At 38.0% G+C, this 13,064-nt stretch overlaps 1 protein-coding gene across 2 annotated transcripts in view; it reads right to left on the bottom strand.

Moving 5' to 3' along the window:
- Positions 1 to 12,197, bottom strand: part of LOC144053391 (guanine nucleotide-binding protein G(o) subunit alpha) — a 99,502-nt gene extending 87,305 nt beyond the window's left edge. The window contains exons 1-2 of one of the 2 annotated variants that reach the window (XM_077567793.1): positions 11,540 to 12,197; positions 10,972 to 11,014 (exon numbers count right to left, since the gene is read on the bottom strand). In XM_077567793.1, coding sequence (XP_077423919.1) covers positions 10,972 to 11,014; positions 11,540 to 11,657 — 161 coding nt within the window. In that variant the 5' untranslated portion in view covers positions 11,658 to 12,197. The remainder of the gene's footprint in view (positions 1 to 10,971; positions 11,015 to 11,539) is intronic. The other variant, XM_077567792.1, reaches the window with a different exon arrangement.
- Between the last annotated feature and the right edge of the window lie 867 nt (positions 12,198 to 13,064).

Raw genomic sequence — 13,064 nt, 5'->3', positions numbered from 1 at the left:
TTAGAAAAAAAAAATTATAAAAGAAATATCCAGTTAGGCAGTTATAAGGAAGCAGACATTCTGCCATATATTTTATCCCAGGTGTCCCATTGCAAGGTCAACCTGTAATTATTCAATTCATTTGTCCTCCCCTGTGTGAAAGTGAGTTACTTACTTTAAAGGTTTATAATAAAAGTTTATAATGGCAACTGAAGAAAGCTCTGTCATACAGTATATCATAGTGTAAAAAGCAAAACGCATAATGAATGTTGTAATAAAAGCAAGTATAGCATTTAAACATTGAAACAATGAAAAAAAGAAAGATTGAGCATTAAATGATCGTCACTGCTAATTTTGATTGTTTTAGGTTATCACACAAAATCAAACTCTTACATTCAGGATTTTGATTGCAGCAGTACACTGGTTGCATTCAAATAGTACTGTTGTGGCATCAGTCCTTTTTTTAATTTTTTTAATTTTTTTAATTTTATTTTTATTATTATTATTTTTTTAAATATATATACATATATATACATATACACACATATATATATATATATATATATTTTTTTTTTTGTATGTGGGTGAGTATGTGTATGTGCGTGTGTGTGTGCGTGCAAAGCCCATTAAAAAAAATCCCATACTAATAATATAATATAATAATAAATTGCCAAATGCAGAAACATCAATGTAAGTTATCACGATGTAGTGGCTCTCGCTAACAAACAGAATTAAGTAACCAGAATTAGGTTTAAAAACATAAAAAAAAAGTCAGATGCAGGTAGGTAAAAATAATCCGATCTGGGTTGCATTTGCCTTCAGTGTGACCGTAGCCGTTGCCAACACTTTTGGTTTCTAGCTAACCAATCTCAATCGCTAGTTGATTTGCATGATGTCCGTGTTTACAACACGTTACAGCCATACTATCCTGGGCGTCCACTATAACCCCCCCCCCCCCAAAAAAAAAATTCCATGTTGTTCTTGGGTGGGGAAAAAAGTCCAAATAATTTTTTTAAAATGCCCAGCAGAAAAAAATGCATGTCTGAAGGGGTTAAATTGTACATATTTTGTTCATTTCAGATATGGTACTATCAAAAACAAAAGTGTCACATAAGATATGTTTGGTGAGCGTACTTTATCTCTGCAACAAGAGATGCAAACACAGAAACGAGTATGCAGACAAATTCTCTTCCAGGCACAAACCACACAGCCACTTCTATCAGCTGACCATCATCACTATAAAAAGACAGCATTGTCTCACAGTGTGACTGATATTGCATCAGGCAAATGTGTCCAAGCCAGTAGCTCAAAAAGACCACAATCACAAGGCTACATCAACCGTTGCACAAAAATACAAACAGGGGCATAAACACACATGCAATCTCTCTCTTTTTTTTAATATATAAAACTGGTGCGGCAGCAAAAAAAATACACAAACAAAATAATGATAAGCTACGCTGTTCTCTTTCAGACAGAAAAGCCGTAAAGAAAATGTAAAGAAAATGTAAAGAAAATGTATCTCATTATGTGTTTTTCATCAAAAAGAGATGTGAACTCAATTGGATGGAATTTTGACTGATAACACAAATTGTATCACTGCTCACCATTGTAAATCTTGACAGCATGGCAACACCTTAATAAATGTATGTGGGTATCAAGAGAAATAAACTACAACCCAAATAGACACAACTACCATCCTAACTTGGTTTGACAGTTTAGATCACCCCACCCCTTTTTTTTTTACTTTTATTCATAAACTTTTTTTTTTTCAGTATTGTTCATTCGATTTGACATATTCATTGCTCTCCTTTTTTAAAAAAAAAATAAAAATAAAAAAAAATTAAAAAAAAAGTTTTTTTTTTTAAATATATATACATATACACACACATATATATATATATATATATTTTTTTTTTTTGTATGTGGGTGAGCATGTGCGTGCGTGCGTGTGCGTGCGTGCGTGTGTGTATTCATCAGTTCACCTAAAGCCCATTAAAAAAAATCCCATACTAATAATATAATATAATAATAAATTGCCAAATGCAGAAACATCAGTGTAAGTTATCACGATGTAGTGGCTCTCGCTAACAGACAGAATTAAGTAACCAGAATTAGGTTAAAAAATTCTATATACGTAGACCATGTTTCTATAAATTTTGATATTTGGTTTTTATTTGAGGCAGATATTTTTTCCATTAAAATGTGATTTATGAGGAGATTAGACCATTGGTCGATATTCAGAGTTTGTTTATTTTTCCAGTTAACAAGAATTTTTTTTTTAGCGATAGTAAGGGCTACAAGTGTAGATTGAAATTGTTTATGTGGTAAGTCAGTTGTTGTTAGGTCACCTAGCAAACACAAGTTTGGAGATAAAGGTATCCTACAGTCCAAAATAGCGGAAAGTTTTTCTAAGACTTTAGTCCAGAAATACATAACCGGAGTACATAACCATAAAACATGAACATAAGTGTCTGTAGTGTTTTGTAAACATTGGAGACAAATGTCGGAGTCTGAGAGTCCCATTTTCTTCATCGTATATTGAGTAATGTATGTTCTGTGAATAATTTTATATTGGATAAGTTGTAAATTTGTGTGTTTTGTCATTTTAAATGCGTTTTCACAAACTTGAATCCAAAAGTCAGATTCCGGTGCTATAGACAAGTCTGTCTCCCATTTCGAGATGGGTAAAGACATTTTATCAGTATATGAAAGTAACTTATATATTTTTGAAAGTTTTTTTGTTGTTGTCGGAGAAAAATTGTTAATATCTTTAGCTAAAACAGGCGGTTGGAGCGTACCCCGAAGTGTTGGAATTTTTTTCTTTATCATATTTTTAACTTGTAGATAAGATTTTATTCATAAACTTAAGAACATAACAAGGGCATGAGGCAAAGTTTTTAAGTGATTTTTTGGCTTCTGTCTGATGTAAATGAGGTACTACTCAACCTGTGAATTGTGACCAATGTTGAGTACGGCTTTCATTACCATGGCTACTAGGGGCGGAGCTAGGTTTGAGTCCCATTACTTAAGAAAAGAGAGTGAGAACAGTAAGAGCCCACAAACAAAAATCAGCGCTTCATCCTCCAGTGAAGCCACAGATGCATAAAATAAAACCCAAACCATTTTCTAATGATCACATATTTCATTATTAGAACATCTATAGAATGAAATTAAAATGTAAATACAGGACGTGATTAAAACAAAACAAAAAATGTAAACGCAAACACACATGAGCAATTAAGTCTTACACACATATACACATGAAACAACACGCACACACATAGATAACAAGCTGCTATTTCACAGCTCACTCAGGCAGCCAATCAAATCATTCCGGTGATGAGCACGCCCACGGCTATATTTAACCAATGAAGGATGCCTATCTGGCTGACAGACTCCTTCAGATGACCAGTTAGATGCACAACAGTTGGTGCCAACATAAACCCACCCCCTGCCTCTCCTCTATTTCCGACCACCACCACACTCATGTCTTCTTTGAGTTGAGCTGTTCCACAGACCAGGAGGCTAAAAATTATCAGGAGGGAGCAGAGTCCAGAGAAGGCGCGGCCTTACAAGCTGGGCTGACAACTATGTACTTAGGGTTATATGTGCTATTTCTCCATGCAGACTTAATAAATGAATACATGATATTGTACTTGCCTAAGAGGCTGCTAGCCCCCCCCGGTACGCTCACCCATAATTTAGTTCTTTCTTTTAATTTTTTTTTCTTTTTTTTTTCATCAACTTTAGTCATACTTTTGTTTTTGTTTTACACTCTGAATTCTTCCAAAGGGGAAAAAAAATCTCTGTCTCCAGTTGCTTTAGTTTGGTGCCTGAAAAATTCTTCATTGTTTTTCTGATCCAAGTGATCTCTCCAAACCCTCTTGCAACTCCATCTCTCTAAATACAAGCTGTTTGTTTGTCCCTGGAACCTGGACCCTTTCTGCGCCAACTTGCTCCTCTCACCCTACAGCGGGCACTAAAACTCTTTCCCAGCCTCCCTCATCTATCCCCTCTCAGTCTCTTGTCTTCTACACCCCTCCATCCTTTCAGCACAAAACACAGCCCCATTTTTTTCCTCCAACTTTCCCCCAACCTCTCTTTTATTCGGCACTTCTGAAGCCCAGACCTAATTATCGTCTGTTTTAGAGAAACCACACGCACACACACAACTTCACAGCCTTCACACTGTGAGGATCCTGTGGGAAGCATCGCAGTCGTAAGAGACCGTTTGTTCTCCCTTTGGCCGATCACCTCTAATCTTGTCGGTAAGGAACAAATACACATGTAGATTGGAAATCGGGGTGGGGAAAAATGTCCGACTAAGATGCATCGCGATTCAGACTTGAACAAATCTGAATCGAGCCACAAATGTCCGAATTTTGATTATTAAAATATATTAATGAAGGTAATACAGAATGTTCTGTCATGAAATGGTGCACGTAGGAGACAGTGGACCCAAAGGCGAGGAGACACATCAGAGAGACAGGAATTGTGAACTAAAGGAGAAACTTTGCCGGGAGGAGGACGACTAGACAACTAGACTGAGACGTAGACAACTAGACTGAAATAAAGACGACTTAACTACAGAACTTTGTGATGAGCAAAAACTACAACAATAAAAATACAATTTGTTCCAAGATTTTGTTCAACATTTTGGTCAAATTTCATTTTCAATTCACAAACCTTTTCAAATATAATATATGAATGGGTTATTTAAAAAAATTTTTTTTAACTCATTCACTGCCATTGACAGCTATAGACATAAAAAAAATTCATTTGAACTATTTCTATTAGTTTCACATTTTTTTTCCACTTTTGTTAACAAGAGTATGAAAACCTAGGAAAAAAATGGATTGTACTCTTAGAACAGATATAAAATTTGTGATTACTCTTGAGTTAATTAGTGAAGTCATGTGATTAATTACAATTAAATTTTAATCGCCTGATGCCCCAGTTAAAAAAAAAAAGAAAAAAATGTTATTAAAAGAATTAGGGGCGTCAGACGATTACATTTTTTTAATTGTAATTAATCGCATGACTTCAATAGTTAACTCACGATTAATCACAAATTTTATATCTGTTCTAAGAGTACAATCCATTTTTTTTCCTAGGTTTTCATACTCTTGTTAACAAAAGTGGAAAAAAAATGTGAAACTAATAGCAATAGTTCAAATGAATTTTTGACGTCTATAGCCGTCAATGGCAGTAAATGAGGTAATGTTTATGACAAAAGTCAGTTCGGAAGCTTTCCACAACCTTTGTACAATTTTGGCAAAAGGATGACACATCAAAACAGACCAAATGTCTATGAAACAATACAATTATACAAAAAAAATGTCAAAATGATACATAGGGAAGTAAACTGCTTTGAGATTTTCAGCTGTTTGTCTCGGGTTATTTCGTATTATTCAGATCAAACCAGTCAATCAAGATTTTGTTTATGTTTATGGTCTTGATGGTTTGCTGACATGGTTGTCTGGTAGTGCTTGAGTTTGAAGAGCAAAACAATATCTCCAGGTACAGTGAGTCCTGTAAGTGCGATAAAGCACTGGCTCCCCCCCCTATTTGTGTATGATTTGTGAATTTGATTCCACCTGTTAGCTGCAAAACAACTCTAAACTTCAATTACCCTTGCGCGTCTCATTCCAAAGCACTCAATTGTTTTACTATAATCGCAGTATAGTACAGTTAATGATTGAAGAAGGCATGGTTATGTGAACATCCATGAACCATGTACTTGTTTATCCTGATTGGGTGAGTGAGTGGGAAGTTGGCCAAAAAAACGTCAACAGTAACAGGCCAAGGGGTATGGTTAGGGACAGGACACAAATAAAATGGACTCAGGGTCGTTTACGTTTTAGCTTTCTACAGGTGATTTTAATTCAATTGAAGGTGTAATGAAAGTTTCCAGTGAATGTCTTCAGTGACTTATCCCTTCAGGTGCTCAGATAATTATTTACTTTAACCACAAGGATTTCCGGTATCTAATCGGACAAACACTCTTCAGCTGCTGCTGTTATGGGCTTGCTTAAAGCTGCTCTCTGTAACCAATTTGGCAAAAAAAAAAAATCTTTACAACAGCCTTTTTATTTGATAATTTATGACTGAAACATCTTCTTATTAGTAGATTAACACCTTTGTTTTTCACAATGGGTAATCATGAAAGTTTTCAGACTGGATTCTGGTTTGAATTTCCCACCCTCTGTCTGACGTCATTTGCGCATTGTGTACGTGAAAAAGGGTGTGCGCAGTTTAATTTTTCATCAACAGGTGGCAGTAGCGATTAGAAATTCAACCAGTGCAACCAAAACGCGTTTGGATGAAATTTTTGTTGATCAACCACATATATTTTTTCATCCAATCAAGTACACTTTTAAGAGACTATGACGTACAGTTGCTCTACTGTACTAACCTTGTGCTACAAGCTGAATTTTCACCAATCTGTAGACTTTTTGTACAGACCAATCACGAAGCGGTATTGTGTTTTGGGGCGGGATATGCGGCTGTGACGAAAACAAGCGCCAAAGCCGGTGTAAACAAATAAACCTAACATGGTCGCTGCAATTCTGTTCTCGCAGGATTAGTCAGTTTTTTTGTTGAATGAAGAACAGCAAGAGGGGCTTCGTTAAATGGTAAAGATATTTGTGCTTTTTTTTTTTCGCTACCCACGGCGACATTTTCAACCATTGCCGTGATTGGTCAAAACAAAAGTTTCGGTAGACGTGCACAAGTTAGGCATTGCCCAAGCAGCCTGCTGTCACTATCAAATATTTTTTGAATCAATTAATAAGATTCATTTTAATTTTGCATTAAAGTGTATTAGAAAAGCATTTCCCCCCTGATTACTGTTTAATTAAACAGTGATTGGTGTTTATTTTGTACTCCGTATTCATATAGTGGTAAAAAAAAAAAAGTGGATTAGTGGGTTCGGTCATTGTTTTAGAAACAGATGTTTACAAATGTCTTATTTTGATTAAACACAGAAGATTCTTCTTTCATCAAGGACTACAGAAATCAGTGAACAATTACTGCTTGATATGCTGAAATCAGAGGATTTGAACCATTTTGAATTAAAAATGGCTCCAAACGATTACTCGGTTATTAAAATAGTTGAGGATTAAGTTGATTAATTGTTGATTAATCGATTAATTTTGACAGCTCTACTTGAAGTATTCTACTGAATTTACCGCCTTTCCCGAGAAGATCACATTGGAGCGGTCCCAGATTGATATTGTGGAGACCTCCTTTGAGTGAACCACAATTATCAGTCTGGCTAGTGCCAGTTGACTACATTAACACATTGTAAACACTATGGAAGTGGTCAGTTGTGGTCAGGAGACATTTACACTCATGTGAACACGCAGGCGACTTGAAACAGATGGTGTCTCCAGCATCGCACACAAACACAAAGTCTCTTAGGATGCTTGCCCAGATCTTCAAAATATCATATTCAGATAACAGTTGCATCCACAAACATATAATTCAGTCATTAGCATGTTGCCACAATAGCCTTTTAGTTCATTAACTTGTAAAGTCTCCCTCTTTAAACAGAATCACATGATCAGCAATATTATTTCATCTGTGCTCCTCCGCTGAGATGTTATCACTGCTTTGTCACAAGCGCTTGTCATTCACCACTCACACACTGATTGTGTTAGCCCAGGAGCCACTATGTATTCAACCTGCGCTGGCAGAAAAGTTTCAATCTTGAAAATATTTGCTATGATTCTAATAACAACATCAAAACTATCAGTGAGGGTTGATTTTGCACAGCGATCTCACACACTTTTCCCCAGCTGCAACACACGGTGCCGCTCAACAGAGACACCATAAAATCGCAACCCAGATCCAATGAAATAATCTCCTGGCCTGTATCACCCTCTGAATAAAAACACTTTTGCAGACACCCACATAGCAGGGCCACTCAAATGCACCCCAGATGTTCAATCAAAGGCAATACTAGAAATCACTGAAACTCTATGAAGAGGGAAATGTGAGAAAGGGTGATATGATTGACGCATCATAGTGTTGTCCACATTCTTCGCCATTATGTCAGAAGCCCATCGTAAGGAATGAGGCCTCATTTTTTGAGCCAACGTGAACAATGTGGCTCCAAGATTCACGATTATTTCAGTTTTAAAACATTTTCTCTGGGCAAGACCGAATCCTGTCCCCCCCCCCAGGCCTTACATGAAAACAAATCAGCTGACAGAAAACTGGCACCTTCACTTGCACAAGAATAATTGAGAAATCCTATTCCAACATGCATACATAATGACGGCAAATTGACAACACGACACTATGAATGGAACGTATCAATTGAGACGACAGTTTGTTTCGGTGATTTATTAGAGGCCACTGGAATCAATGCGCTGAAAAGAAAAGTCCGTATTGCAAAGCGTTCAATAAACCTCCTGGGAGTTGAAGTCAGCGTACAGAACGTGCTGCACTGCTAGAATGACCATTGACAGCTGAGGAACAGGCTCATCTGGAGCCATTGAATCATGTATTCATGTGATACGTGGTCATACAGTATGCGGCTATGGCCATAGCCAAAGCCTATTATCAGCTCAAGTGCACTGAACTGTCGGTTAAGTGATGCAAAACAAGACACTGGGGTTTGGGGGCCATCACGACTGCATTACAGGCTGAGGAAACTGATAATAAAGCAGTGCGGGCAGTTTACCATGGGGGAAAAAAACTGTTAAATCCTGTTGGCACAACATATTGGAGGATTAGTGCAAATATATAGTAAATACCACAATACTATTATTGAAAATAATGTTCCAAAGAAATACCGTTACACCTACAACCCATGTTCTTGCCCAGCGCAAGTCGAGCGCAAAGTGCATAAATGGAGTGGGTTTTATTTCTTCTGGTATTTTGCTTAACTAACGCAGATAAAATAAGGCAATCTTCTGCACCATTGTGGGATGGAGCGCAGTCGACTCCCAGCCAATCGAAGCGGCTCCCCTCATTCCTATTAAAACCACGGTACTGCAAGCACACGCGACGGTGCTTGACATTCCAGAAGCAGAAATTGACTTGCCGCCGTGTATGGAGGACAAAAAGTGCCAAAATTAAATAAATGAATACTCCATTAAATAATTAAATAAATGTGTCATTAATTAATAAAAAAATATATTTATTAATTGAATATGTAATTAAATAAATCAATGTGTTATTACCTATGATTATTTGTGAGTATATATATATATATATATATATATATATATTAGGGGTGTGCCCAAAAAAATTCTCATTTAGTACGATTCAGAATCGATTTTAAATGTCCCAAAATTTATTTTATTTAAATTATTTATACTGTCCTTTGTCCGTGTGTGCCTTTATTTTGAGCTCTGTTCCTGTTGTACCCAGTTTGGCCACTTAGGGGCAGTGTGGTTCCACGCGGTCTAGTACACTGTTAAGTTGTAGCCACTTTAGAGAGTAGAAGGAAAAAGTCACGATCAAGTTATTCCAATAAAAGTAGTTTTTTTGCAGTGTGGAGACGTTCTTTTGAGTGATAAAAGTGCCGCGAGAAGCGCGCTAATTAGCATTAGCGAGTCAGACTAGAGTAGATCATTACAATTCCTTGCACATCTATAGATTGAAGCAAAAATCATTGTCAATAAAATCCATTTTGAATCAAAAATCATTCTCAATCAAAAATCTATTCTAAATCGAATCACAGACCCAAAAATCGGAATCGAATCGAATCGTGAGACATTCAAAGATTCCCACCCCTAATATATATATTATTATTTCTCTATTTAATTAATTATTTCATGGTCACTGTGTTGCGGCGTTTCATGAATTTATTTTATCTGTCAAACTCACCCATCAAAGTTTGGTGAGCAGGTCCTAACACCTGATTGGTCACCCTGCTCACCAAGTCAAGGCAAATCCCTTTCAGAACACTAAATTGATGAGTGACTAGCTAGTAAACACAATCCGATAGGCTGGGTGGCGGTTGATGTAGTCGGGTGCGCTTGTGACGTGGGCAATTGGAGGAACGTGAGGACTTATTAAAGTAAAAAAATAAATAAATGAATAAATAAAGATCCCAGCCTCAACTGTCCCACTCACCTACTCGTTATTTATTTTTATTTTTTTATTCACATTTCCCACAATAATCAAATCACACTCAATCGCCGCTTTGCAATGTGTTGATAAGCGAATGCTTTGGAGCAAGCTATGCTAAGCTAAGTTAGCTGGAGAATCTTTAGCATACACCTTGATAATTTACGACAATTTAGTGGGAGACGCTTGACTCCCTTAAAGTACTGATGAGACGTTCTGTGATGAGGCTTAAAGCTTGTTCAGTGCAAGTTTTTTTTTTTTTTTTTACTATATTATATTATTATTTATTTATTTATTTATCTAAAAAGCACCAAAGCTGAGTTGTTATTACCTTTTCTAGTAGGAGTCGCCTGACTAGCCGGCTTGTCATCACGCATACGCGTTCACGAGTTGTTATCTCCAAACTCCGCCAGCTCTAGTTGTCAATAATTACAAAAAACTTTGTCGTTCATTTTTAGTTTAAAGCGACCCAAACCTTGGGCCTCGTTTTCAATTTTGAGTATATTGCTAACGTGTTGCTAACTTGCTAACAAACCATCCGTCAGCAACAAATGTCCATGCGGTAAACACGAAAGTGGCCAAACACTGGTTCCGGGTGTCGCAAATATGTTTTTCAAATTATGAATTATAGTTTTGAGGCAGAGATTTTTGTGTCGACCAATTTTTGTAGTCGAGTTCGATGATTTTCATTTTCCCCAGCCCTGCTGTCTATCTTTACATTTAGGGGTTAATGTTAAACGTCAGTAACGTAGAGCCAAGAACTAGGCAAGCTAAACAACATTTCATAAGGTTCGATCACAATTAAATGTCTGCCATACATGTTGGTGTCCATGATATGTTTCAGAAGAAGAAAGGCACAGTGATTTTGTACACTGTAGATTTATTAGACCATGCTTAATTGAGACTTACTTCATCTGTTTCACGATGGTGCTTTTCCCTGACTCTCCAGCCCCTGCGGGGATGAAAGAAAAGACAATGTAAACTGGGTGGATTTGACCACCTTTGTGCATGCATGTGTGAGAGCGCAAGATGGAGAGAGAAAAAGGGGGAGGGTGTGGGTGGTGAGAGCCAACTCGAGAGAGAAGAGAGAGAATCATCCTCTTCAGTGAACTAGCTGGGTGGAGATTGCAGAAGGACGCACCCATTCCTCCCAAACATCCTTTTCATCACCGTGAACCTGGCCGCCATGAATAATTAAGATGCTAATCAATGAAACCATCTCCAATCTAAACCGACGCTGCTGGTACCCCCATCATCACATACCTGATGGAGGCCCAAGTTTAATAGATGTGTGGTGTAATATCGAATTAGGGTGTGTTCAGATGCACTCAAAAATGTAGTCCATCATTTCTCTTTTAGTTGGCAACTGGGCTACAGTATATTAAAAGGAAGATCTCTTCCCTGAACCTTAAATGACGCCCACCCACACACCCACGTCGTAGTTCTCCGGCAGGTGGTCGAACCGGGATTCTCTTACCGAGCAGCAACAGCTTGACATCTTTGGCCGCGGTGACCCCATCTTCCTTGAGGTTCTTCTCGATGGCTTTGCTCCGGTCCAGAGCAGCCCTCTCCTCTGCGCTCAAAGTACATCCCATGGCTAAAGAACACAGCTTGATAGCGTTACCGGTAACGGCGCCCACGGAAACAAATGTAATTCAAAAGGCTGGCAAAGGGTTGCAAATCCCGGTTTTCCTCTCTTGCGATCCCTCTTTCGTTCTCTCCTCTTGGCAGCTCCCTCTCTTTGGCGCTCTGAAAGCGGCGGCGGTACTGTTAGAACATTTAAATCTCGGCTCCACTCGTTTTGGTCCACGGAACAGTTCGTAGCCTCCGCACCTACTCTCAAACGTGGACTGCAATGGAACCGTTTGTCCGCCCGTCTGTCTTTTTTTCCCCTTTTTTTTCCTTTTTTTTTCAGGGTGGGGGTTTGTTTTCTCACTTCTACAACACGTCCAGTTCTGTTCTGTTCGTCTCCGTTACTGGGTTGCTCGCATTGTTCGCGTCGACCTTCCTCCGTTCGGATCCTCTGGTGACAGACTTACGCGACAGCCTCCCGGTATCTCCCGTAGGGGATCAGTCAGTCACTGCTTCGTTACTTCATTCGTTCACTTGCAGGTTGCTGACGTCAGAAGGGGGCGTGGGGGGAGGAGGGAGGAGTGAGGAGATGTGCGAGAAGTATGGAAGGGGAAGCTCTCTTGGCTTCTCTCAGTGGCGCGGCTTAGTGGCGGAGTAATGAATGAAGGCGGAATGAGATGGAAGAGGAGAAAAAAAATGTACAGGTATTTTGCCTTTATGGAGTAACATTGATGGGCAGCAGCTGTGGACGAATGGTGAAATCCACTTCACGGGTTTGGGGTTCGAATCTTCAGTAATGTGTTAGGCTAGCTGAATAATAATAATAATAATAATAATAATATTGTAACTAGCTGTTTTTTTTAAGTTGTGCTATTGAACATACGCGTAACATTATTCTGAAAACATGTTTAGCTATCAAGAGGAAGACTTTTTTTTCATAGATTTTTAAATTTGTTTTCAGCCACATTGGAGAGTGTCACACTCGAACCAACACAACCCTGTTACACGTTATCAGAAAATATTACTCTTAACGTTCCTGGGAGAATGTCCTATGGACAGACAAGAAGAAAAGGCAAGCTCTCCCTAATGAGAAATGAGAACGTTTCACTATATATAACCTATTCAATTGAATACACTACACACACTAAATATTTAATGATCATACTTGAATGTTTCTCTTGCAAATATTCTCTAATTTTGAATTTGGTGCCAAAGGAGTGACACAGGATATATATATATATGATGTATAGACTAAGAAACTCACGCAAGTGTGGTGCAGACTGAAAAATATTTGTAATAATGTTGTTGCTTACATCCAACCACACAAAGTACCTTTTCTTATGGTGTGACTGAACTGTGTGGCTCTAAAAAAAAGTTGTTGTTGTTTTTCCCCGCCGACCTTATAATGGAATTGTTTGTGAATGCTTACA

Source organism: Vanacampus margaritifer, chromosome 6 (assembly GCF_051991255.1).
Source record: "Vanacampus margaritifer isolate UIUO_Vmar chromosome 6, RoL_Vmar_1.0, whole genome shotgun sequence".
NCBI classification, from domain to species: Eukaryota; Metazoa; Chordata; class Actinopteri; order Syngnathiformes; family Syngnathidae; genus Vanacampus; species Vanacampus margaritifer.
The sequence above is the reverse complement of the archived record's forward strand: the minus strand, read 5'-3'. Positions and strand labels throughout refer to the sequence as shown.